Here is a 27508-nt window from a genome sequence, read left to right as displayed (position 1 = left end):
CAGAAAGACACCAGAGAAAAGATCTTTTAGGTTATACAGTACATTACATATACGCAGGGTTTCAAGAACTTCACAGGTGTGTGTTTATGGACTAAGTGCTTGCATCCTAACATGTTTCTGTCTGCAGCTCTCCCTCCTCCTCAGTGTGTCTTATATAAACCAGCGTGGTGCGGTTGGACCCGACAATGTGCTGTTGATCTGTGAGCACAAACAGTTTCATGTTTGGATAAACCAACGTGAAATATTATGAACATCAGGATGTTTGTTACAGAATCACTTTATAAATCCACATTTATTTTGTGGATTATTTTAAAGCCAGATCATTCTGTGGTTGGCCTCTAAATCAGCTGGATGATGTTGCTGTTTTCTGTCTGTCGCTGTGGAGTGACCAGCTTTATGTTTTACATTTCTTTTAAAAGTTTGCCTTTTTGTAGTTACCTTGAACCTGAATTTATTTTTATGTTGTGTTCTTATCATTTATTTATCCCATTTCATCATTGTCTTGTTTTCCTTTTTAATGTTTTCTACATTGCATAAACCTCATTTTACCTCCTTGTTATGTACAGAATGTGACCTTGAGGACCCTATTTTAATGACACAAGCACGAAGACCACTGTGAGGACGGTCTGGGCGTCTCCACCTGCTATTTTGGTTCCTGTGGGTGCAGCAGCACGAAGTGCAAACGGGCTGGATGAAGCGGAATATGAATCGGAGGGTGTGGTGATTAATAAATACTCTCAGTCGGGAGGAGGAGAAAGACTTTTCCAGGACATGTTGTCCGGATGATGCAGAGCAGCACGATGTGAACACACAGGATCACAAACCTGCAGCCAGAGGCAGGTGGCTTTTAACTTTTAATTAGTAAACGGGTGATATACTGTGAGTAAATAATGGAAACAATATTAGTTTGTTGAAGCCGTTCGACACTATTTCAGTCCTAATTCTGCCGTATTTCACAACTTAGTCAAATCATGTTGTAAGTGATGTGACACAGTGACGTTTGCATTTAAGGAATAAAAAATTAAACAGTTAGAAAAGAGGCAATGACCCACAGAGCCGCAATAATCTGATGTGTCCCACATAAGCAGACAGAATACAGTCAGAATAGAGTTATAACAGACCGGTCTGGTGTGTGTTGAGGTGTTTCTGATCATTTTGGAGCAGCCAGGTGTTTGCGTGTGATTTAATTAAGATAAACACAGTGGACGGCCACAGATTTATCAATATATCTGTCCTGCTGCCTTCAGATGGCTGCAGGGTTTTAATGAACTGAAGGAGAAACTTTTCATAAAGCAGCTGTGGACAACAGATACTGTAAGAATCACTCATATTCATTCACTTATAGATCACTAATTTACTGACGTCCCTGCTTTATCAAATGCAAACTTTTCATTTTGTGTGTCAGTTTAACTGCAGCTGCTGGTTGGAGTGTGTTTCATTTCAATTGTTTATTGAAATGTTTCAGCATTATTCCATATTTTTACATGTAAAAAAATCTGTTGCGTTTAAATTATTCACAAAGGTTTGTAACAATAGTATACACTTTAATTATCTTGCCTCTTAAATAATTGTGTGCACATAACATTCACAGTTATTTGTTGTGTTATATACTTTTTTAAATTATTTTTGTTGCACTATCTTGGGAATGACAAGACTACAGTATGTTGGGTTCTGTCATACCAGACTGTGTCAGTTATAGTTTGTACACAGTAAAGTCAAACACACAAACTCATTTGGTACCAAATGTTGGAGCCGATGATGAATCAAAGTGCTTGTTGTTTTTAGAATTAGTTCTTTATGTTCATTTGCTTTCCTCTCACTTGCTTTACACTCGGTTCCTCTGCTCTCTGCACATTTAGGCCTGTTGGTGTATCATCTGAAGCAGACGGGGAATCAGGTTTTGTGTACATTCAGCTGCAGTCAGTGAACCGAGTATGTGTGTAATATTTAGGATGAAATTTCAAGTGTTTTTCATAAACATTTGGGAGGAAAATCCTCTCGAGCTGCTGAGTAATTAAGTCATGGTTTAGATAACGACGAGAAGGTAGAAACACACACACACACACACGATGAGGTCAGGGTAGGAACAGTTTATCAGAATATATTAAATTTGTCATTTTTATCCAAACATCTCCAAAAGGAGTCAATATTCTTTTCCAGGGAAAGAGAAGAATTTGTTGTTGCCATCTTCAGACTCCCTGGGGATTACTCTGAATTTAATGGCAGATTTTTATAGTGTTTGTCATGGAAATAAAACCTGGTGAGAATCTGTACTGATCTCTGCCCCCCTGACGTGGATCTGGATCCCGGTTTGATTTATTAGGTGTCATCTGCAAAACGTTGAAATATCTTTGGGACGTTTTAAAACGTTTTTTTAAATTGGATATGCAACACAGAAATGACTTTACTCCCTGAATAATTCATCATAGCTTCCTGCTTTGTGAATTTTTATGACATGCTTTGAATTGAAGCTACATTCCCTGATTGTGTGATAGTGTCCCCAAATCCCCAACGTTCTGATTTAACTTTTTCAAATGTTTTAAAAGAACAGTCTCAGATTTTGGTGGATGACAGATAAAGTACCTAAAAATGACCCTAAAATGGACAAATTTACACTTTTATCTGTTAACGTTACCTTTAATATTTCAAAATCAGTGTTTCTGAACCATTTAAAAGACTATAAGCTTCAGTTCCTGTCATGGAAACATGAAAGCAGCACTTTGCTCTTAAACCAACATCCAGTGTACAGTGTCGGTGAACTGTAACGTCATAAAATCCTGCTGTAATTCACTGTTTATAGTGCCCGGAGATCTCCTCTGGGACTTTAAGTCAATTTCACAGATCATATTTTCTGGTGTCTGTCATGGAAATTACAGGCTGCTCAGTTTCTGTTCAACAAGACTTGCTGTGGTTGCAACCAAATAAGACCATGTTCTTAAACTATCTGTTGTGTTTTTATAAGAATGTTTGAATTGGTATTTTGTGCCAGCATTTTTATTCCCAGAAACTTACAACGATGCACCGTGTTTGCTTTGAAGTTGTCTTCTTATTAGGATGGAAAGTGTCTAAAGTTAGATAATTAATGGTTCATTAAAAGTCTCAGCTGAAACCCAGACAAAGCTAATTTATTTAAAACTAAATAAAATGTTACTTTGAGTTTTTCTGGAGCTGTTCAGGGTGGATAGTTTACAGTAAACTCTTAAAGAAACAGTTCAATATTTTGGGAAACTCTTTCTCAGTGAGATGTTCAGATTAATACTGATCTCATGTCTGTGTTAAAGCGGCTATAATCAATATTTTTATAATATCAATGTATCAAATGTGAAAGGTCTGGCTCGTAGTGGTGAACCTATAGAGGATTATCAGCTGAATCTGCAGCTCCGCTCGGCTTTACGGAGCTTTAATCGAGTTTCAACTCATTGTTTATCTGTCCGGCTACAACTTTACTGTTTTAGTTCACACTCACTGCTCTATTGCAACTATTGCAAGTTTAAGTACAGAGCTGAAGTCAGGACGTGGTTAGCCTAGCTTAGCATAACGACTGGAAGCAGGGGGAAACAGCTAGCCTGGCTGTGTCAAAAGTTAAAAAATACATCCACCAACATCTCTGAAGCTCACTAATTAGCACACTGTATCTCATTTATTTAATCCGTACACCACAGAAATGTGAAAACGTCGATTTGTGGTTTTAAGGGGAGTTACGTGCTGGAACTTTGGTCTCTGTACTTGCGAGATGGTATGAAACCTAGCAACCCCACTGTGACGACAAGCCTTCAGGAAGCTGCACACAGTCACCGCGCCGACTGTGGTTCAACAAGAAATAGTTCCAGTAACTCCACCATAAACACGAAACTTCTGTTTCTGCACGGATGAAACACACGAGACACGACGTGTTATTCAGTGAGCTTGAGAGGTGTGGGCAGGTCTATTTGTGAACTTTGGACGCAGCCAGGTTAGCTGTTTCCCCCGGCTTCCGGTCTTTGTGCTAAGCTTAGCTAGCCGCTTCCTGATTCCAGGTTTGTACTTAACACACTGACATGAGAATGGTATCCATCTAATGCTTGGAAAGAAAGCAAATAATGTTGAATATTTCTTTAACTATTCTCTTAACCTACAAAACGTGCATTTGAAATCCAGGCATCATTTACCTTTATGCTGACCATGTCCTATTATTCTACCATTATAGCGCTTTAAAATCAAAATGACACTCTTCAATATGACTTGGTGCATTGAGCTTTGGCCCTAACTGCAACAATCTTGAGTTAATTTATTGAAGACCATCTGTACTCTAAATCCTCTTTGGGGCATTTTGCATCAGCACTTGTGGTGGAAATCAATCCTGGAGCTGCTGAAGTCTCTGAATTTATTGTTTGTCGTCTTTTCAGGGTTTTGTGAAAATTTCATGGACATTGTTACTCTTGTTGTCATGGAAAAGATACAGTGAAATGTCTTTTCAACATGATCTGCACAGAGTGCTGCCACTCTAAACAAAAGCCTTATCCAAACCCACTCACAGAATTAATTACATCTTACTTGGCATTCAGTAGAGATTTTCTCAGAGTGTTCTTTGAATAATTCCTCTTGGAGCTTCTTTAAGTGGGACTTTATGCCATCTGTGAGCAGATCCTCAGGTCCTGTTTTCATACCGTGCAACCTAATGTACAGAGCTTTAATTTTAAAACAAAAAAAGGCTTTAGAGGAAGAGCTCTGGTCTTATTATCTGAAGGTCAAGGGTCGGATTCTTTTGTTTTTCCATCTCCTCAGACAGTATGAGTTTGTTTAAGGTGATGCACAACTGTTTTACAGTTGTGTCTGCAGACCTCATCGTCATTTTTTAAAGTTCCCCGAGGATCTCGTGTAAATTTCAGGCGCAGTTTTTCTTCTGTCCTCTCAACATGACCTGGCATATGAAGATTCTGACCCCCTGAGCAGCTCTGAGTCCTGAATCCTGGGACAGCGAGGACTCTGTGAGAGCAACTCTTGGTCGTTTTGGTGCTGGGCCATTTTCTGTCAACAAATACATCTGCTGCCTGAGTTATGTCTAGAAATATGTGTGTGTTTATCTATTTTTTGCCTCTCTGTTGTTCTACAGATTATGAACTGATGCAGTATTTTAAATTCTTCGTATGAATCAAGATCATGAAGCAAATCTCTGGTCTGTATGAGAATGGGCGATCACCTTTTATATCACAATAATTTTGTTGTTCTTGCTCTCATCTTATGTTTTACTTTTATATCTTTACTCACTTCTAGGGGGGGGGAAGGTCTAGGGGTTACCGTGCCGCCCATTAACCGTGAGGTCCTGGTTTGAGTCCAGCTGGGGTTCTTTGTTGCATGTCATTCCCCATCTCTCTACTGTCTGTCGCCCCCCCCCCCATGAAGTTGAGGTTGTCTGGTTCCTCCACATTAATGTAAAAAGGTGAGAGGAAAAAGACTTTATCTAGAATCAAACTGACAACAAATGACAAATCCCAGCTTTGTGTGAGGAGCGATATTTCTGTACCTGGCTGGTGAAGGTGATGTGGTACGTCTCATACTGGACGGGAGGTGGTGTCCAGACCAGAGTGACAGACGCCTCGGTGATGTCCCGAGTACTCAACTGAGAAACACCTGACATGACTGGAGAGAGAGAGACACACACACATAAAACAACAAGTTGCAGTGTTTATATAGTTTTCACTTATTTGTATTTTTTAAAGTCTAAATTTATTATTATCTCATCTTACTTATCCAAATATATTTAACGGCACATTTCCTCTGTTTTTATTTCACACTTGCTTTGGTAATGTTAACGTCTGTTTCCCATGCCAATAAAGCCCCACTGAATTTAATTGAAAATAATAATAAAAAAATAATCGGACTAAGGAAATATTGTGACCAACATATCTTCAATGGTTGTTTATAGGAACCATTTCATTTAATACTCCTGTTTCCATCAAAGTGAATATCTGATTTTTAGCCATCAAACACTGCAAACTTAAATAGTTCGGTCCAAATGCTAATTTCACCAAAATTTGATTAAAATATACAACTCCATTTCAATCCTCAACCTACTTGTACATCCAGCAGACACAGAGCAGCATGATCATGTGTTTGAATTCAGTCTCCTTTTAGCTCTGCTTTGGTCGTCACCAACTCCTGAGAAAAGTATCTGGCTCTTGGAAATTTGTTTCATTCTCGTCTTTTTACCTGGATCTCAAAGACATTCAGCTACTTTCCCCCAATCTGAACCCAGGCCACTGTGGCTCCCAAATCATGGACCTGGATGTAACCCTTAATGACAAAAACATCTTCACCATCTTCACTGTATCACTCTCAAGCAGCAGAACAGTTTGTTTCATTGTTGTGGTGCCAGTGAGCCAATAAAACAGATCAACAGATAAGATTTACTTTTTCCCCACCAGACGTTTAGTCTTAGCAGCGTAGAGAAGCAGCCTTTGTGATTTTATTTACAGAAATACAAGTAATCAGATGAATACACAAAATAGGACAAATCCAAATCACTAAAAACTGTTAGAAACTTTTTGTTGGTGTTTGGCCAGAATTTTCTGCAGAGGAGGTGCACTGGGGGGATGTTGGACTTATGATGTCCCAGTTTCTAAAATCCTGGGACTGGACTGTAACTGTGGGCTTGCTTCTGCACCTACAGTATATACAGGAAATAAAACAAGAAGAAGAGCAAGAAGAAGTTGAAGCAGTGTCACTAATTAAACTAAAAATCCAGTTTCCATCCATCGTCATCGCCAGCCTTTTCACCTCTGCCAGGCACATGCAACCCTCTCAAGCTTGTTAGTGTAACTCCTGCTCTTCCATTGGTTATAGCCGCTGCACCCTCGCTCACTCATTGGCTCGTCAAAAAGCAAATAATTTAAATGACCCATATGAATAAAAAGAGCAAGACAAAAAAAATGAATCCGATTTTATGTACAGATATGTACCCCCGCCCAGAAGAATAGAAGAAAAGGAGGACTCTCAGTCTGTTTGCAGGTTTTCTCCCTCATGTCTCTTTTTCCTTTCTCGTATGATTGATGCAGTGGAACAAATGAACCAGCAGGCATTTGTTCTGATTTTTGCTGAAATTGAGACGTCCACCTTGTGAAAACAGAGTGATGCATGTATCAGCGTTTGGCATCAGTCTTGATCAATCGTTTGCTCAGTGGCAATGCAACAAACTGTTCTATCTGATCTGCTGCTTGAGAGTGATACAGTGAAGATGGTGAAGATGTTTTTGTCATTAAGGGTTACATCCAGGTCCATGATTTGGGAGCCACAGTGGCCTGGGTTCAGATTGGGGGAAAGTAGCTGAACGTCTTTGAGATCCAGGTAAAAAGACGAGAATGAAACAAATTTCCAAGAGCCAGATACTTTTCTCAGGAGTTGGTGACGACCAAAACAGAGCTAAAAGGAGACTGAATTCAAACACATCATCATGTTGCTATGTGTCAGCTGTTTGCTAACCTGTTCACTATAACAGCTTTATAAAGGTGGTAATGTGTCAGATGTTGAGCGTTTTGTGCTTGCTGTCACGTTCTTCTGCCTCCAAGCATCCAAAAATGTAATTAATGCAGGAAGAGAAAAACTGTTTTTAATCACATAATCTGTTGATTACTTTCTGTTAATTGATTAATCTTTCAGTTTATAAAAATATCAGAAAATCGTGATCACAATCTCCCAGAAGTCCCAGGAGATGTATTTAAATGTTTTGTCTAACAGTCCAAACCCAAAGATATTCAGTTTACAGCGATATAAAACAGAGAAAAGCAGCAAATGTTTGACATTTTTTCTTGATAAAATGATTAACTGATCAAATATAAGATTGGCAAATAGTTTTCTGTAGCTCAGCTTCTCGTATTGACTAATGGTCCTTTCTCCACTCTAGAGAAATCCGAGTTTCACTTTTTAAATTGCAGAGTTGTATTTTATTACTTGAAGTATTCATACTGTCAGTGCTGTTGTTACGTAGTGTCTATGCATGTTTTGATGTTTTAATAAGCTGTCTGATGGGCAAAAGACAATTTTCAACTTTTGTGGACAATAAAGTTGTTTTCTGTTCTACTGCGGAAAGACTACTTATCACAGTTTTATGACATTTTTTTATAAAGCAATTTCACCATGAGAATCATTCATTTTTTCTGCCATGTTCCATCGACATGTCTTATATATCACTCTTACTTAACTGCAGTTCATGAGAACATGTGGCACTCTGTGAAGCTGCCAACACAAAGCTCTCAGCCTGGCAGAGCCACGCAGCTGATGTATAACTGCACACAGTGAAGGCATACTCGATAATAATTCACAGATTTGTTTCACTGCACGAGTTTCTCATAAAATTAGTGTTGAAAAATTCACTGCTCAGCGGGTCACTGAGAGCCTGACGTAATGTTTCCCGTAACCAATTACCAAAATCCAACATGCACTTCACGTACGCACTGAGAACATAGAGAGGCGTGAGGCTGGCTACCAAACAGGCTCACACATGCATTTAGAATCAAAAACTAATTTTATGCAAATTCCAAAAGAGAAGGCGCAAGAAAATGCCAATCACGTTTTCTTCCATTAACTACTTTTATAGGAAGATTCTCAAGATGGTGACAGAAGAATAAATTAAAACAGCAGCAATTCTTCTCCAACAACAAAATCAAGGCAAGTTCTGTGTCCCACCAGAAATAGTATTTCTATCACTTTTTCTTTAGTCTTTCTTGGGGACAGGATGCAGGGTTGTGGCAAACATTGAGGACACTGAGGTCATATCCTTTGTATTTTTCTATGAATTCAGGAGTTTTAGCAACCTGTGGGTGCTCTACAGTTAAAACAAGAGACCTACTAAATGCTAACATGCTCACAATGATAATGCTAACATACTGATGTTTAGCAGGTATAATGTTTAGCATGTTCGCCATCTCTGTTCAACATTTGCTAAATAGCAATAAACACAGCAGAGACTGATGGAAATGTCGTTAGTTTTGCAGGTTTTTGGTCAAAAACCAAAGTTTGGACAGACAAAAACTTTGACCTCATGGTGGCGCTAGATGAAAAGTCAGAGGATGACCATTGTTGTACACATGGTGTTGTTCCTTGCCAAGCCTTGACTCTGAGTTTGTATTGTATTCTTTGTTCTCCTGTGGACCTTGTTTGGATTTTGGATTCTGGATTCTTGGATTTTGGATTTTTGGATTTTGCCTGCTCCCTTGTGTACTGTTTTTCTACCTTGGACTCACGCCACTGCTTTCACCTCTGCTAGCCAGTAACTTATCTGCCTTTTGTCTACCTGTACTTGCCTGCATACCACCCCACAATAAACACAGAAGTTCTGGCTACTTCACCTTGAGACTGCTTCCTCGTCATCTGCTTTTGGGTCCACTTACCTCTATATAGCACCCCCGTTACGACAGAATGATCCGACCATATAAACTCACTAGATACACTCGACAGCAACAACACCATGTGTACAACAATGATCCGACACAGAACAAAGAAGAGACCCAGAATAAATACCCTAGGGGAGGTGAGATAACAAGACACAGGTGCCAACAATCAAGGGAGGACCAACAATCAAAACTGGAGGGAAAACACAGTCAGGAAGTAAAAACACAAGACACACAAGGGAAGAAGAATACTACCAAAATAAAACAGGAAGTGATAACACCAAAACTACCACACCTGAGGGGAACACGAACGTCTGAACCAAATTTCATGACAATCTAATACTTTTCAAGATATTTCACTCTAGGCCAAAATGGTGGACCATTCAACCACCCAACTGCCAGCCATACACATGGTGGGGTGATGCCAAATATTTTTAGCTTCCGTCTACTTAAAGATAAAGAAAGATAAATAAACAGGATTTACCATTTCCCCACTAGACCTTTAGTCCTAGCAGTGTAGAGAATTGGAAAAAGTGAGTAGACATTTTTTAGAAACCTTTTTTTGGTGTGTGGCCAGAATATTCGGAGGAGGAGCAGGATGCATTAGGGGACCTTGGACTTGTCACAGTTTCTAAAATCCTGGCTATGGCCTTGACTGGAGTTTGTTTGAATTTCAGGTGTCTCCATTCAGGCAATTTTGCACAAATTCTAAATGTGTATAAAAACAGGTGGCTGGAAACATGCTTAAGAGTTGCTGCTCCCCACTTGTCTCACTCTCTCCCTCTCATATGAGGCCTCAGATTGTAGGACTTCTATCCCTTCGCTCCAATCAGTGGTCAGTTACTGTACATTTGGGAAAACACTTAACACTCACACATGTGTCTGTCCTGTTTCAGCCTCAGGAAGCACAGAAAGCCATTACGCAGCAGACTGAGGGAGTTTTATGGGCAGCAGGACCGTGCCGCTATGTTAATGAAACAGTTCCGTCACCCGAATCACTGCAGCTTGAACCAGCTCCAAACAGACGAGCTAATACACTAACGTAGCCTGGCAACAACAATGACGACAACACAAACAACAACAAAACAGACTGAAGAGGCAAGAAACACCACTCACTCTGCAAATAATGATGCATCACATTAGCAAAGTGAATGAAAATTTCCTCAATATTGAAAAATAAGTGTTTGTCAGGAAAGATATTATCAGATAATTAAAATGGAAATGCAGGTGTTGAATGAAACATGAAAACAAACAGTTGAGTTTCATAGCAAAACATTTCCAAAGTCTGTAAAAAAAATGTACACTAAAGCAAAGCATCTGGGATATGCAAGCTCCGCTTACATACCAAACACGTAAAGTGTTCTCCCTGATGTTATAAACCACTAACCCACATGGGGAAAAACAAAGCCAAAGTGATGTTGGAGAGGGATATTTAAACATTGCCGCTGTAGAGGAAATGTGTGATTTTACAGGCTTTTTGCAGCTTTATTGCTGAAATCCTGCAATGCTGCAGAATATGTTAATAAGTAAGAAAATAAGTAAAGTAAACAGTCTTTAAGTAAATACATTTTTATAGCACTTCTCTAGAGCACTAAGTGGTTTACAATAAAAAGCAAAAGCAACAGATAGATAAAACAGAGACATAATATAAGAATGTGGAAAACACTGAACAAAGGCAAGGCTGAACAAGTGCATCCTGAGTGACATTTTTAAAGGTGTTCACGGCGTCTTGGACTTGAGATCTGTGTCTTACAGTAAGTCCAAGAGGAATAAGTTTCAAAGTTTAGAAGCTTAAATCAGGTTACAATAACTTTTAGTTTTAGGCCTGGATCAAGGTACAACCAACGGTTGTTGGTTGTACCTTGATCCAGGCCTAACAGAGGTGACTTAATAGTGACACAGGGTTGTAGGAGCTCGCTGATGTAGATGAGTGCCTGACCATGCAGAGCTCTGGAAGAGATCGCATGAATCTTGAAGTGGATCCTGAATTTGATGGGGAGCCAATATAAAGAAATCAAGACAGGTGGCACATAAGACCTTTTAGAAGACCTGGTTAAAAGCCTTGTATCAGCTTTCTGTGCCACATTTTGGGGCTTAAATGAGATGTGTTATTAGATATCATCTTAATAGAAGTGATGCGTTACATTGTAAAACTACTTGTCTGCCCAGGCTGAAGCATGTTCAAGGCAAACAGAAGGGGACCAAGAATAGGACCTTGTAGTACACCACAAGTCAGTGTTATAAAAGCAGTGTACTACACATTTTGGACAACTAATGCAGCTGCTCAACAGCACACCTGATGATTTGCACACGTTTCTTATGTATGTTACAACACTAACTCACTATTATAGTACTGTAGGGTCATTTGTTGGTATAATAAAATGTTACCTGATGCATTTGTTAGTTTGTTTTTGTCTTATACATATAGATACACATTTAGGGGCGGTTGCGGCTTAGTAGTAGAGTCCCCACTTTTTATGATTGTACTGTAGAGCTACTTTTTGGTATAAAATATTACCAAATGCATTACTTTTTTGTCTCTAGATGAATACGTTAAATTTGGCTAGGACTAGCTAGGATTAAAGAAAAACAGTTTCCATAATGTAATCAATTGTATAAAGGCTACATTCTTGATAAAAAGGTATTTCAGTCCTGATCGAGCATTTAATTTCAAGTGAGATTTGAAAACTCTTTTGGTTCAGAAGTTGGATTGAAAAACTGAGGAAAATAACTGGCATTTCAACATCAGAATTTACTACCCCATTTACACTTGTTTACATATGCATCTTGATACACTACCTGGATAATAAAATGTTAATGCCTGGTGTAAATGCAGGCAGAGCGCATTGGGATCTGATCTGCCACATTCTTAAGAAAAAAATCCACCCAGCAAGTTGAAAGGTCACCTAACTCCACCTCTTCACAAGTCCGCCAGTCCCACCTGACTTTGCGTATTGAGATCCGGTCACAAGCGACATAACCAGAATGCTTAATTAATACCAGGTGTGAAAGCAAAGACTCGTGGATCGGATATTATCCAGATAACACGTTAATACCAGCTGTAAATGGGGCCTACCTCTGCATGACACAGGTCTCCTTTGAAGAGCAGTTTTAATTAAGGATTCTGTCATTTGTTGGGTTTAACTCACCAGTATCGCAGTTGGGTCCGGTCACCCCCTCCTCACACTGGCTGCAGTCTGGTCCGGTGAACCCACGCCGGCAGACGCACCTCCCTTTGACGCACCGTCCTTTATTGTTGCAGTTACTGGGACAGCCTTTGGCGGCGCAGTCCGGCCCGGCGAAGCCCACGTCGCAAGCACACTTCCCGTTTACGCACGTCCCGTGGTTGCTGCAGTTGTTGGGACAAGCTCTTTCAGAGCAGTCTGCACCGGTGAACCCATCATTGCAAACGCACTGTCCATTAACGCAGCGCCCCCTGCTCTTGCAGTTTCCTGGGCAGGACTTCTCAGAGCAGTCGTCACCCGCGAAGCCGCTGTCACACACACATTTCCCGTTTACACACCTGCCGCGGTCGCTGCAGTCATTAGGGCACGTTTTTTCCAAGCAGTCCGGGCCGCTGAATCCATCATCGCAAACGCACTCTCCGTTTATACAGTGCCCCCTGCTGTTGCAGTTTCCAGGACAGGCGGTCTCCGAGCAGTCCGCACCAGCGAAGCCACTGTCGCACACACATTTCCCGTTTACACACCTGCCACGGTTGTTACAGTCATCAGGACAGGCCCTTTGGGAGCAGTCTGGCCCGGTGAATCCAGGACTACAGACACACTGTCCGTTGACGCAGCGCCCCCTGTTGTTGCAGTTTTCTGGGCATGAATTCTCCGAGCAGTCCGCACCAGCGAAGCCGCTGTCACACACACATTTCCCGTTTGCGCACCTGCCACGGTTGTTGCAGTCATCAGGACAGGCCCTTTGGGAACAGTCTGGCCCGGTGAATCCAGGACTACAGACACACTGTCCGTTGACGCAGCGCCCCCTGTTGTTGCAGTTTTCTGGGCATGAATTCTCCGAGCAGTCCGCACCAGCGAAGCCGCTGTCGCACACACATTTCCCGTTTACACACCTGCCACGATCATTGCAGTTGTTAGGGCAAGCCTTCTTTGAGCAGTCCGGCCCGGTGAATCCAGGATTGCACACACACTGTCCGTTGACGCAGCGCCCCCTGTTGTTGCAGTTTCCAGGACAGGATTTGTCCGAGCACCTGGGACCTGTGAAGCCGCTGTCGCACACACACCTGCCGTTCACACACCTGCCCCGGTGGTTGCAGTTGTCGGGGCAGCTTCTCTGTGAGCAGTCGGGGCCGCTGAAACTGGGATCGCATAAACACTGTCCGTTCACACACCTTCCGTTGTTGTTGCAGTTTCCGGGACAGTTGGACCCACTGCAGTCCGGTCCACTAAAACCAGGGAAGCAGACACACTTGCCATCCACGCATCGACCCTGATCGCTGCACTCGTTGGGACACTCGTCGATCTCAGGTGTGATGGAGCACCCTGCACCTGAAGCAGAGGGATGGATAGTGTGTACAGTTTTTAAGGCAGAAGACACAGAGACACTTCTTACAAGCTGACTGTCACTGCCTGTGACTGGGTGAGAAATGTGGGTTTTACCTTGTACATATTATTCAGTCAGATGTTGCTTTTGACCTATTGGCACCGACATAAACGGAGACCTTGTGATTTAGGAATTTAACCCCCTCTACTCTCTTTCATGTTAATAGGATAATATATTGGAGTAAATGCCAAAAATGACCTTTGGGTTTAGTGAAATATGGCAGTATCTTTTTCTAACTTTTGCATCATTTGGCCTTTTTGAGACTTCTTCCATTTTAACAGTGCCCATGTTTTTGTTGTTTTCTTTTTGTCAAATATTGCTTTTATTACATCTGTTTGGTATCAGATGTACCGAACATAGTTCAACATACCGGGGCAGTAGAGATGTTTGTCAGATGTCAGTGAGCAAAGTTAATTTTCAACAGGTTTTGATATTTTTCCGTGTTCATGTTGGGATGGTGGCATAAGACATTTAAGATAGAAACAAACAAACAAAATTAAAAACAGAAGAGTGCCTTTGGCTTGATGTAAGTGTCTTCCAGCCTGTAGGATCAAGGTGTCCAAGATAAATGGGAGGGGTTGCAGGATGATAAAAAAAGGTAGCAAAAACATATTTCTGCTCCATAAAATTGTGCTGATTTGTTGGGTAAATTCTCTTGTATTTGCTTTTTCATACTGAAATACTGAAGACATTGATCTCGAGCAGGTTAAAATCCCTCTTTGTTTGAGGACTCATAGAAATATATTGTATAAGCTTTGATGGGGGGGGGGGTCATGAGTTAAATTTGGATCATTTTAAAGGGTCAAAAAGTTTCTCTAGAGTCTGTTATATTCATTGCACAAGTGTTTAACAGAACAGACAACATCCTGATGATTTAGCTATTCTTACACACTGACTAGCTGTGGAGCTAAAAATGTAACGTTCATCCTGAGGGTGGCGCTCAGGACAAGGAAGGTTTAAAGGGTTTACCGAAACCAGGACCATAAATATCCATAACAAATGTAGTGGCCAGTAGTTGAGCTGCCTTACTCTAGACTGAAGAGCAGGGTAAATGGACTGATGGACTGACCCCCATAACCACCCTCAGGCGTCTTCCTTCATCGTCCTGCTTTAGTATTGGGGAGGGGGGGGGTGTCTAATCCTCTCTAATTAGACTGTAACGCACCCTTGAGGAGGGTGGAGGGGAGGCTGCACTGGACTGGGAGGAGATGGAGACTGAGATCACACTGGGCAGAGAGCTGAGGACACACACACACACACACACACACACACACTGCAGAGTTAGCTCATGCTTTGAGCTCTGCCAGTTTATAATGTGATCAGTCCTGAGGTCAGTCTCCACTCTGATGGAGAATGTGAGTGATGGACTGAATCTAACATAAATCTGTCAAAGATACTTTAACTGACAGCACAGTGAGAGTATTCTCAAGTACTGAGCTTAAGTACAATTTGGAGGTAATAGTACTTCACTTGACTATTTCCATTTTGTGCAACCCACCACTGCAATTATTGATGACTGTACTAGCAAGCAAAGACACTGATTCCACTGCAGCTACGTGTTCGTTATATTTGATTATAATCGACTTTTGTTGGATTGAATGTTTTTGTTTTGTTGTGGATGTGAAACAGTTTGTGCCTTGAGATGCACGACACATTTCAGAGAAACCTGTCATCAAAGTTAAATCTAGTTGAATCTAATATAAAACAGAATCAGCTTTAACTGAACCAGCTGCAGAATTAAAGTTAATGCTGTAAGGTTGGTGAGTAAACTTACTCAAGTACTTTACTGAAAAACAATTTAACTATGAGATGCTACTATAGATTAACAGTACAATTAGTTCAAATGAGCTCCATATTTTGTACTTATAGGTTCCCCGTGGAGTTTTGTGACCACCAGAGGCACTATGGAGCAATGTGTTCATGAGTGTGTCGCTGTTTTGTTTGTATCGTGCACAAGGACATACATGCACGTGAGATACACAATCCTGCTGCTGGTTTAACGCTATTCTCCTAAATGACAATGAGCCAACAAAGGCAGTGAGGAAGAAGACAATGAAGTAAACAATGAAACAATTTAAAATGTTGAAAAAATCGGCTTTGCGGAAGGAAATGTATTCAACACCTCGAGCATTTGGTGAGAAACACCGACTGTAAACAAAAACTTTATTTGTTTACAAGAAAACTCACATTTTGAATGCCAGACGTTTACTTGTCAGTGAGTTACTTCTGTTGAATGTGTGGTGTGCTTACACTTCTCTGTTTGGATGTATCCATGAATACATGTATCCACTCTATCGAGTGCATGACCGTACTTTAGTGACAACAGAGTGAGGCGGGCGGGTGGGATGAGTTCATTCTTTTCCTTTTCCTCTCAACTTTTCCTTTGTTTTTGTTTTGTGTCGTTGATGTCCTTGTTTTGATGCGTTCACCTCTTTCTGCTTATGTGTTTGTTCACTTTAAAAGAAAAAAAAAACAGTATGAGAGTTTTATTCTGCTTTCAATTAAAATATAATTGTTAAAAGAATCTAAATACTTGATGAATTTGTCATCTGTCGGCTAACTCTGCAGCAGGAGGTCATGTGTGTGTGTGTGTGTGTGTGTGTGTGTTATTCGGGATGAGTCAGTGGAGACGGGAGAAGCAGCTACAGGCAGAGCAGTGAAGTAATATGAACTCATGCGATTGGCTGAAACAAAGACATGTGCACACGACTGGGCAGACTGTGGCTGAATCTGCTTCCAGCTGTAATGAAGAGTTACAGCAGAAACAGATGAACGATGAGATGTGAAGAAAAATATATGGACTGTAAACCGGAGTCAGGCCCGAGATGTACTGATTTATCTTTTAACAATTATTAATGTGAGGAAACGTCACTGAGTCACGCTTGGCTTCATATTCATACAGTTTACACACAGTTGCAGCAGAGCAGCCAGACACAGTCATGTTAAAGTGGGGGGTGTAGTGCCTTGCTCAAAGGTAACTTGGCAATAGCCATTAAAGGTCCAGTGCAGCGTGAGTTAAGTTTCTGTTCATGTCTTTTATTCTCTTCCAGTTTTACATCCCCCTAAATTATTCCCCAGTGCTGTTGTCACATTATGAGATACTTGATTATGATTTGGTTGATTTTGGTGACTTTTCCTCTAGCGCCACCATTAGGCCAACATACCAACTTGTACAAAAAAAATATCAAATAAGCAGAATGGCTTGTCTGAATCATTTTTATGATCTCTTTAACTGAATTAAAATATAGGATTTCTGTTGTTTTCTGAGGGAACCAGAACAGTAAAGTTGCAGCCGGACAGATAAACAGTGAGCTGAAACTACAAAGCTCCGTGAAGCCGAGGGGAGCTGCAGCTTCAGCTGATAATCCTCTGTAGGTCCATCACCACCCGAGACACGTTTCACATTGTCACGTTGTTCTCACATTGTCATTGTTATTATAAAATATCGATTATAGCCGCTTTCACTTTTGTTGCTTATTTAGTCATGAATGTTTAATTGAGACCAAGTTTTCAGGGGCTTTAAAGTAACACCCAGCGGGTTTTACCTTTGCTCTCCTTGGAGGTGCAGCAGCCTCCCTCAGGTCCTCCACATTTCTCCCTGAGGGTCGACACCTCCCTCTCCAGCCTCTCCAGACGCTCCCGCAGGGCGCCGAAGTCCGCCTCACAACCACAAGATCCTGAACCTGAACCCGACGGAACAAGTTTGATCTTATGGGTCAGGACCAGAGGAGAACCGGGAGTCAGGTTGAGTTCTTTATCTGAGAAATACAGAGACGATCAGGCCGATCAGTCAAACTGGGAGATGGACACTGAAACTTTTTCTTTTCGTTTGAGAAGCCAGCCCCACTCAGTCCAGTACTCAGCAGTGGAATGTAACTAAATACATTTACTCAGCTACTGTACTTAAGTACAAATTTGAGGTACTTGTACTTTACTTGAGTACTTTCTTCTCATGCCACTTTCTACTTCTACTCTACTACATTTTATTGGGAAATATTGTACTTTTTACTTCACTACAGTTATCTGGCAGCTTTAGTTATTAGTTACTTTACAAATTAAGATTTTTGCACACAGAACATTTTTCATGTAAAAACATTTCATGGTTCCATTCCATGCTTTTAATGACATTAATCATTTTAATGTATTTTTAACAGTTTTGAGGTTTTGGACTTTTCTCACTGTTTTCAGAGTTTTTACAAACCAATCAGTCAATCGATTAATGGAGAAAATAATCAGCAGATTAATCCAGAATGAAAATAATCATCGGCTGCAGTCCGATACGAAACAGTTCAACATGAGCTCCAGCTCAACCAGCTGCAGCAGCAACATCCTGCTTTTACATTAATGCACGAGGAATAATAATCTAATGACATGATGTATAATAGTATAAGTCACAGGGGACATTTTTCTGCTTTGAGTACTTTCAATACTTGAAGTACATTTTCCTGATTATACTTCTGAATACTTTTACTAAAGAAAAAATTTCAATGCAGGACTTTTACTGGTAACAGAATATTTGTACAGTGTGGTATTAATACTTTTACTAAAGTAAAGGATCTGAATACCTCCTCCACCACTGCCAGCACTGATGAGTTGAAACCACGTCAAACAACGTTAAAATGAGGATGATCATAATAAAATAAACACAAGTTGTTTTAGTTCTGTTCTCCATGAGAACTTTTCACTGCAGGCTTTTACCTCCCTGGCCGACATCAGAGGAAGCTCCCTGAGTGGCGCAGCCCTCGGAGATCACCACCTGTAACAATGACAATGGATAAGGTCAGCCTTTGCATTTCATTGTGTTATGTTTGCTGCGTCCTAAGTCCACATTGCAAGACAGAATTTGCAGATTGCAACCAACTGAATACCGCTCGCCTCACCCTCCCCTTCCAAGCGTGTAGGAGAAACTAAGGTGGAAAAATGCAAACGGCCCTGTCTAGAGCCAGTGTTTGGTTTGTCCGTTCTGGGCTACTGTAGAAACATGGCGGTGCAACATGGCTGCCTCCGTGGAAGGGGACCCGCTCCCTCTGTAGATATAAACGGCTCATTCTAAGGTAACGAAAACACAACGATTCTTATTTTCAGGTGATTATACACTAATGAAAACGTACTTATAAATGTGATATTCCATTTTTGCTATATTCTGCCAATACATCCCCCTAAACCTTACACACTGGTCCTTTAAGTTAAGGAAACTTGTCTAAATGCACCATTATTTTTGTTCTCTGTGAGGTGAGACTGTCTCGTTTGGGGAAGAGGAGCAGGTTCAGCTTAAGCTTAAGCTTTTCACTTGTTGGATGTTGTGTCTAAATTCAGATGGGTATTATCTTAAATTGGAGGGTGCGTCAGTCAATCCAGCAAAGAACCTGTTTATCATTTCTATGAACCCGTTCTGCCACTGGTATAATCCACCAGTCCAACTGTTCATCACTCACACAAACACCCAATGTCTCACCTTGATGGAGTCCTGCTTGGTGTCCCGTGGTGTCCTTTGACCGCTGACCTGTAACTCCTGGGAGGCTGATGGGGTCAGGAGGGCCGGAGCAGCCAGGAGGAGGACGAGAAGGAGGGAGGGGATGAAGGGAAACATCGCTGGGGTCAAACCAGGACAAAAAATCTTCCTCCACTTGTTTAGGAAAAAGAGGGAAGGGAAAGATGCTGGACTCGCAGTCTGCTCAGGAAATCTGAGCTGATTGAAGCAGTTTGTTTGGTCGATTGTTTCCAAGAGAGTGTTTTAAAAGATGAACAGATTAGTACTTGAATTGCAGGAAAAAAGAGATCTCTATCAGCTGCTGTCGCTTTGTTTCAATCAGACGCTACAGAGGTGATGGCAGTTGATGGCCGTTTTTCCTCCCGCCTCTGCTTTGTACTCCGGGGAACCCCTGGAACGAAGACAGAAACACACTTAAACCCACCTTAAAGTTTCTTGTTAGCTCACTAGACTCCACTTTGGTCCCAATTAGCAGAAATGGGGCCATTAGCTGTTTATGGGCCTGTCAGTGTAGCGTGTCAGCCAGTAAACCACAATGGAAAAAGTAACTTGGTCTGAAAGAGTAATGTGTTATCCTGCAGACAGTTTTCATGTGCCACCTCACGGGATGGTGGCACACGGATCAGACTGAAGGCTGATCATTTAGACTATTTGTTACACTGCAATGGGCTAATTTGTGTCAGAATATAAAGAGTACTTCTTATTGGTTTAGCTACATTAGGCCTCGCTGGCCCTGATTGGTGTGGAATTTCCTCACAGGGTGCAGGAGAGGACCCAAATGAATCTCAATAGAAGTGCTCTTTACCACCTGGTGGTGCATCTTTGTCAGTGGAGCCAAGATATTTCCTAGTTTTTGGAAGGGTAAACAGAAGGATGAGAAACAGAGGTAACTCTAGTAGTACAATATTCTGATAAAACGTTAAAGGTATAATAATAATGATGCCTACCAAATGGTCAGGGAAGGTCATTTTGTCAATCCAACTCAGTCAAAGTAGCACAGGGAAAAAATGGCTGCTTTTACCATTACTTAGGTTACTGGTAGACATTTTTAAAATTTAAACTCTTATGGTATTTTTTCAGAAAGTCACTGCTCTATTTTATAGTGAACCATGTACAGTATTTATTGAAATATATGCATAGTAAAATGGTTTTCCATTTAAAGGTGAAAATCCAATAAAACCCCACGAAGAACAAATTCAATTACAGGAAAAAGACAAATATTATTGCACTTGGAGTTACAAAGTTTCCCCCTGACTTTTCCTCCAGCACACATACAGTAGCTAATCCACAAATATGAGCCCAACCCTAAATGATCTAACCACCGAATCTCCCCTGAGAGGTTTATAACCAAAGCTGGTTAATACTTGGGAGATCTACTGTGTGTCCTCCATCCAGCTCAAATCCACTTTCAGCAGCAGCAGGTTTGAATGTTGAAACCAGCTGCTCAGAGTTCCCAGTGCTGGGCCGAGTCCACGACAACAGCATAACGTCATCCGGTCTGCTGGTGGAGATGTGAAGAGCTGTTTATTTATTTTAGACAAAATTAATAAATATGTCTTTATTACAAGGCAGCCAGTCTGTAAACACTGAGTAGTTTAATTTCCTAATGCCAATGTGTGAATGTTATTTTAAGAAGCCATAAGGTATCCTCACAGGTCAATTATGTACGTTTTCTTTGCATGGAATTGCATTTTTATTTACCATTAAGAACCCAAAGAGTTCTGCACACTGTTGATCACTTGTACTCACTGTATTAGCAAGGACTGAGGACCCAAATGTTTGTAGTAAAGTGACTGCAAGCATACAGGATCCTTTGGTTCCTTGAATTTTTTTTAACAATACAAACCTACATCTTATGTCAAGAAGACTTTCGGTTATGTGTACGTTTTTGTTTAGTACCAAAATATATTTCCATCTTATGCACGGTGACATTTCAAACCAGAATTTTGCCTTTGAAAACACAATTTTTGTTGTTTGTCTGTGTTGTTAGCAATATGTTCATTTTAGCATTGGTGGCTACAAACATTATAGCTTTTTGGAAGTTTTGCCCAGCAATGTTGCCACAATATCTTTCATAGGAAACTAAACCTTATTCCTTTTCCCTACGAGATGATCGAGTTCATCAACTCATGAACACTATCCTCATAACCTGTGCTTCGAATAAAAATCAATTACAAAAGTAGACAAACAATTCAAATGTGGTCATAAAATAAACAAGACTAAGTCTACAGCCATGCTAAACACAGACCTCTGTTTGAGCTAAATGCTAACATAATGCTAATTTGCTATTTTAGCAGATATAATGTTTGCCATGTTTACCATCTTAGTTTGGTGTGTTAGCATGCTAACACTTGCTAATCAGCACAAAACACAAAGTACAGCTGAGGCTGATGGGAATGTTATTAGTTTTGTAGATATTTGGGCAAATTAAAATTCTGATGATGATGAAAAGTCAGGGGATCACCATAGTCAGCAGGATTCATCCTCAGAGGAATATGAACCGCATTTTGTGCCAAATCCATCTATTAGATGTTGAGATATTTCAGTGTGACTGACAGACCGATGTTGCTAAACATTACAGAGCAAATAAAGGAGCAAAATGAAGGCGAGAGAAATTCCCCGAAATGTCAAAACCAAAAAATACAGAATCTATGAAGATACCAAATATTGTTAATTTCATAAGTTGAACTGTTGGACTCAAGATGTCTCCTACTTCACTGAAAAGTCCATTCTTACTGTTTGTGCACTGAAGGTCATATCCAGGCTCTGAAAAGTCTCCTTCAAACTGGCGGACCTCATATGTGAGTATCTTTTACATGTATTTTGTTGCTAATTTGACTTGGCTCGACACAAGGAGGGTTCAGCATCAGCAGTTTAATTTACATCTTTGTCTGGACCTCAGCCAGTTAGCGAGCCTCCTCTATTGACTTCAATGTGAACAATTAGCTTGTAAATACCTGCCCGTAACAGCTGTTCCAGCTGCTACAGTTGGACCTCTCAGAAAACACCGGAGGGCAATAGAAACTCCCCAAAGGTCCCATAAAGACTCTACACTTGCTCTGCACCTTTACTTTCTCTCGCTGCTGCTGGTTTTCATCGGAGCCTTTCCCTCCGGCTTTCAGTAGCCAAAATAAACTCCTTCTGAGCGGCTCGTTCAAACACAAACTTGGCACTCGATACCCAAACTTGGCTCTGGTTGACGCTTCAGATGTGAGGTGGATGAAGTTGTGTGCTTTTACTGCAGTAATTATAAAGAGAGTTTGTATTACCAGCTCTCTTTTTAGAACTTTCTGTCATTTCCTTTCCACACTTTATAATTTACAAAAAACAAAAACAGACCAGTTTTAGGGAATTAAGACTTCTCTGGTGATAAAATATTTCACATTGTGGTCCATCTGATCAGAAATCTTACTCTTTAAACTCATCCTGCACTTGTCATGGTTGCATGATGACCCACTTTGATCAATAAAGACTTTATGCTCTTGATAAGCTGTTAAAATGAGTACTCCGCATATTTATCATTGCACTCTTGTAACATTGTCAGACTCACAATGGACAGGTAAAAAAAAGGATAAAATTAAATGCAACAGAGAGATATCGTCTTTTTAATTCCACACATTCTTCTTTTTTGTCAAAACCTTGGGCCTACATTACCCACAATGCAGCTCGACTGTACAGATTCAGGTGTGTTATGCTAGTAGCGGCTAATGTAGCCTGGAGCCTCTAGCCTGCAGCGGGGATGAGGAGTGGGCTGCAGAGGTCTCCACACCAACAGATTTTTTTCATTTTCAAACTTGCAGTCTTCAGCCCCAACCGACGCCGACTCAGGTGACATCACTTGAGGACGTTTATCAGACACCTGGCTGGGAGCAGACGTCGATGTGTAAAATTGGTGGAGTGCTCCTTTAACAGTAATTATTGTATGTTAAGTGTAGAAGTTTATTTTGCTGCCTTGGAAAAAACTGGTTGAGGACCCAGAAAAAAGCTAGTGAGTAGACCTTGAGTTAAGATTTTTGGTCAAAATAATTGTATTTTTATTGCAGGTCCATGATGTGTTACAGTGCCTTGATTGACTATTAGCGATGTAATGACTGACATCCATCACAGGCCTTCGTGAACGAGTATTGGTGACGCACTTGCTGAACAGCCAGACGCTGTGAAATCCACCGCAGGCCAAGGTGGACACACGGACAACATACAAAACTGTGAACTCATTTGGAGGAGAAAAAGCTCCGTCACTCACAAAGTTTGTGGTTTTCACATAAATTTGCATCAATTTCCATCTTGTCTGCTGCCACGTCAATTAACACTGCAGCACGGACATTTCAACATATGAGCCTTGAGATGAAGTAGATGCTGTTGAAAGCACCTGACGTCAAAAATCTGAACTTTCTTTTCCATATAAAAAGCAAAACATCCTCATCTTAACTGGTCGTTTTGTCTTTTATTCCTAAAACGTCCGGGGGACCTAAAAATCAAATCATATTAAAACAAGTCGTAATGTGCCCACAGTGTGCAACAATCTGCCTTATTCTGTCTCGTTTCTGTTTTGATTAATATAACTAAATTCATGCCACTGGCAGATGTTTTTTAAAGAGAGACTTCAACAGATTGGGATTATTTCAGATATACATGAAAAAAATTATGACTGCATTGCAGAAGCACATTCACTTTTTATGACTCAGTAAAAGACAAAAGGACACAAAAGTTGTACAAAAGTTTCTATTTTTCATTAACTGTGGTGCTGAAAGTAGTTAATATTTTCTGTATTGTTCAGATAAAATAACCCTTTTCAAAAACATTTCTGTTGAATTATTCAAAATATTATGAATATATGGTTGCATGTTATCATTATTTCTGTCATAGATTTAGCTACCATTTATTTTCTAGATTAACTGATTGATTGTTTGGTCTTTAAAAAAATGACAAAATATTGAAATAGTGTCATCATAAAGCCCAAGGTGATATCTTCAGGTTGTTTTGTCCAACCAGCAAACCAAAAATTAAAAAAAGATAATGATAAAGATAATTTAATATGAGACACAGAAAAGCAGTGAAACCTCGCAGCTGAGAGGCTGGAACAGGGAAATGTTTGCCGATGATCAAAATAATCAATGATCAAAGTAGCTGCCAATTAATTTTTGTCAATCCACTAATAAATGAATAACTGAATTCATATCTCCTTATGCATGTTGATGCAATATCCATAATGCCAATGAAATTATTTAAATTTTCTCTTTAATGATTATAAATGAAATGAATTAAAGGTGCAAAAGCAAAGATTTGCAGAAGCATCTTACCTGCAGAGCTGCGATGACTTTCTCTCTCTCGGTTGGTCCAGAAGTGTCTCTCTGTCTGTCTTTCTGTCCGGCTCGGTGAAACGCTCATTGACTGACCCACAGGAGCAGAAGGACGGGGAATGGACAGAGAGAGAGAGAAGGAAAAAAAGAAAGAAAGAAAGAAAGAGAGGGGAGGAGAGCAGTAAAATTTTCTCATACTTGAAGAATTTTTCCTCCCTCTCCTCTCTCTCTCTCCTCCTCCTCCTCTCTTTCTCTCTGATGTAATTCTATGTGCTTTACAGGTCCCTCTTGGGCGGAGGATTTGCGATGGAAAACATCTGAATTTTTAGACGTTTTTAAGGGAACGCGAGGGCCTAAAATCTTTAAAGCGTTTTGAAGCGGTCTCTGTCCTCTGCTGGACTCTCCATGATGTTAGAGAGACCGTCCCCTCTGTTTCTCTCTGTCTGACTCTTTTCGTTTGTTGCAGCAGATTTTGATGCTGTACTGACAAACCTGCTCTTCATTTACTGTCAGTGAAGCAGCTCCAGGATCTGACATCACACAAACAGACATGTGGCTGCTGCCTTCAGTCTTGTTTTGTCCTGGGAGAGGATGTACAACAAGTCTCTAACATATTGTTGCAGTCGTAGAAGGTTTGGACGGTCTTTGATAAACTGAACCAGGAACATTTCCTCTGAAATATCACTGGAATATTTGCACAAATAAAAAATATATTTACTTTAGAACAACAAGCATAGACTAATACAGTCCCGTCCTTCTTCAAGAAGAAGATTTTTTATGCAAATCTTCTTCTTGCCAATTGATTTTAAAGTAGCAGATTAGAGTTAGTACTTAACCACTACTACAAGTCATAGGCTAGTAAATCATGTGCCATTGTGCATGAAGAGCGAGAGTGCAAACATGGCAACAACATTACAAAGAACGAAACATGAATAGATGTATGAAGCACTTTGACAACCTTATCTGCCCGAGATAACAGTGAGGTGGAAAGTACTCGTGCTAGGAGAAAAAAAAAGTTAAACCCAATTTAAACCAAATGGTGTTGCAAACCTGCCTGGGGGAGGAACTCATGATTCATGTCCACAGTCTAGAATCTTTCTCACCTTCTCACAATCCTCACCTGAACCGCCAAAATCCTTTGTCTTGACCCGAGCTGTGTTCAAAGCTCTTCTGCTTGACCTCTGAACTCGGCCTTTGATCAGCTTTAACCTTTTCAATTCGCTTCACTCGCTGTCAACAAGACAGAACGTACTACAAAGCTTCTGCCGCTGAAGAGAAAAGTCAGCCCACCACTGATCCACGTCGAGTCAGTTCCAGTCATTCAGCGATTTGGTGAATCTGTTGATCAGAAAATGGAGTTTTATCTCTTTATTATCTACTGTATCTAAGTGAAAGCTGTAATACCCATATTTCTATAATTGATATGCGCAGAATTTGGAACTAAATAACAATGTGGGCTTTTTCACACTGCTTTTTTTTTGCCTAAAAAACTTGGTGATATCAACACCTTTTCCAAACCTCAGCGTAGACGAAGAAACCGAACCTGAGTCCACATGAAAGGCGGTCTGAGATGAGGTCTGATGACAGGAACAATATGTGCTCTCACAGGAACAACAACACGCTGCGGGACTAAGATGTTTTGTGTCTTTCTTCGAACAAAGGTGGACTTTGTTGATGATGGTACAGTAAGTTCATTCAGGTCCCGGTGTGAAAATGGCTCTTATGTTCCTGCTGTCATGTTGAATCACAGCTAAATGATTAAAGTGTTCCCCGCAGGGCCGGGAGATATGGCCAAAAAATGTAATCTCTATTTTTTTCAAGCTTGGGGGGCAGTTTCACTCCTTGAATCGTTTATTTTTTTCTTCTACAAAATGCAACAAAACTAAAACAGTGATTGAAGTTTCCTGTTGTTTCAGGACTTCATGTGCAAGATAGTTGAGCAGACCTGCACCGCCTCTGAGGCTGTGACAGTTATGGATATTCAAAAAAATACAGATTATCCCACACTTCAGTTCCAGCAGAGATCAGAGAGAGCAGAGAGGCTGTTTGTGTTTCCTGACCAGACCTTAGCCTGCTATCTGCAGTTAGCTACGCAGCACAGACTGAACAAAGACTCCTGTGGCTTCACCTCGCAGATCAGTCTGTTCTCAGTCCGTTCCTCTCAGATGCAACTGTTACATTCACCAGGACATAGCCAGATCCGACTGACACCCAAAGTCATGACACAGTCCACGGACGGGCGTCAATCAAGATAGCTAATCATCTTCCTTACTTTTGAACTGTGCCATACATCTCCGCAGTCAGGAAACGGGCAGGGATCATCACTGCAGACCCTTCCCACGCTGGACACAACCTGTTCCATCTTCTCCCCTCTGGTGGGCGCCACAGAGCAACAACCACACACAAGAACAGTTTCTTTCCACAGGCCATCACTCTGATTCAGTTCAGTTCAGTTTTATTTATATAGCGCCAGTTCATCAACAGAAGTTCTCTCATTGTGCTTTTCCTGTAGAGCAGGTCTAGACCGGACTCTTTATATTATTTACAGAGAGCCAACAAATCCCATCCATACCGATCAACAGCTAAATCAGTCATTTAGTGTCACTAACCCTTAACACTAAAACATCCACTTACCTACAAATTATAAACTATATATTTGCAGCTTAAAATACACACTGCACTTTTATTATATTTTATTTTCACCTACTTGTATGCACATAATAGTTCCATGTTTATTTTGACCTATCTGCAGCTTTGTTGTCCTCGTTTCTATCTTCCTG

General features: G+C 40.7%; 1 protein-coding gene across 5 annotated transcripts in view; it reads right to left on the bottom strand.

The window, feature by feature from the left end:
• LOC122864481 (tenascin-X-like) overlaps positions 1-24884 on the bottom strand; it is a 68669-nt gene extending 43785 nt beyond the window's left edge. For 2 of the 5 annotated variants that reach the window (XR_006375231.1, XM_044171943.1), the window contains exons 1-6: positions 24729-24884; positions 19393-19819; positions 18636-18693; positions 17483-17695; positions 12515-13882; positions 5504-5619 (exon numbers count right to left, since the gene is read on the bottom strand). Coding sequence is in view for 4 of the 5 variants with exons in the window: in XM_044171943.1 (XP_044027878.1) it covers positions 5504-5619; positions 12515-13882; positions 17483-17695; positions 18636-18693; positions 19393-19527 (1890 nt within the window). In the remaining variant the exon portion in view is untranslated. Of the gene's footprint in view, positions 1-5503; positions 5620-12514; positions 13883-17482; positions 17696-18635; positions 18694-19392; positions 19820-20792; positions 20872-23082; positions 23292-24728 lie in introns of those variants that run through there. The other 3 variants (XM_044171944.1, XM_044171946.1, XM_044171945.1) reach the window with 3 other exon arrangements.
• Between the last annotated feature and the right edge of the window lie 2624 nt (positions 24885-27508).

Source organism: Siniperca chuatsi, linkage group LG17 (assembly GCF_020085105.1).
Source record: "Siniperca chuatsi isolate FFG_IHB_CAS linkage group LG17, ASM2008510v1, whole genome shotgun sequence".
Classification (NCBI taxonomy): domain Eukaryota; kingdom Metazoa; phylum Chordata; class Actinopteri; order Centrarchiformes; family Sinipercidae; genus Siniperca; species Siniperca chuatsi.
Note: the sequence above shows the minus strand (reverse complement) of the source record. Positions and strands in the feature narration are given on the sequence as shown.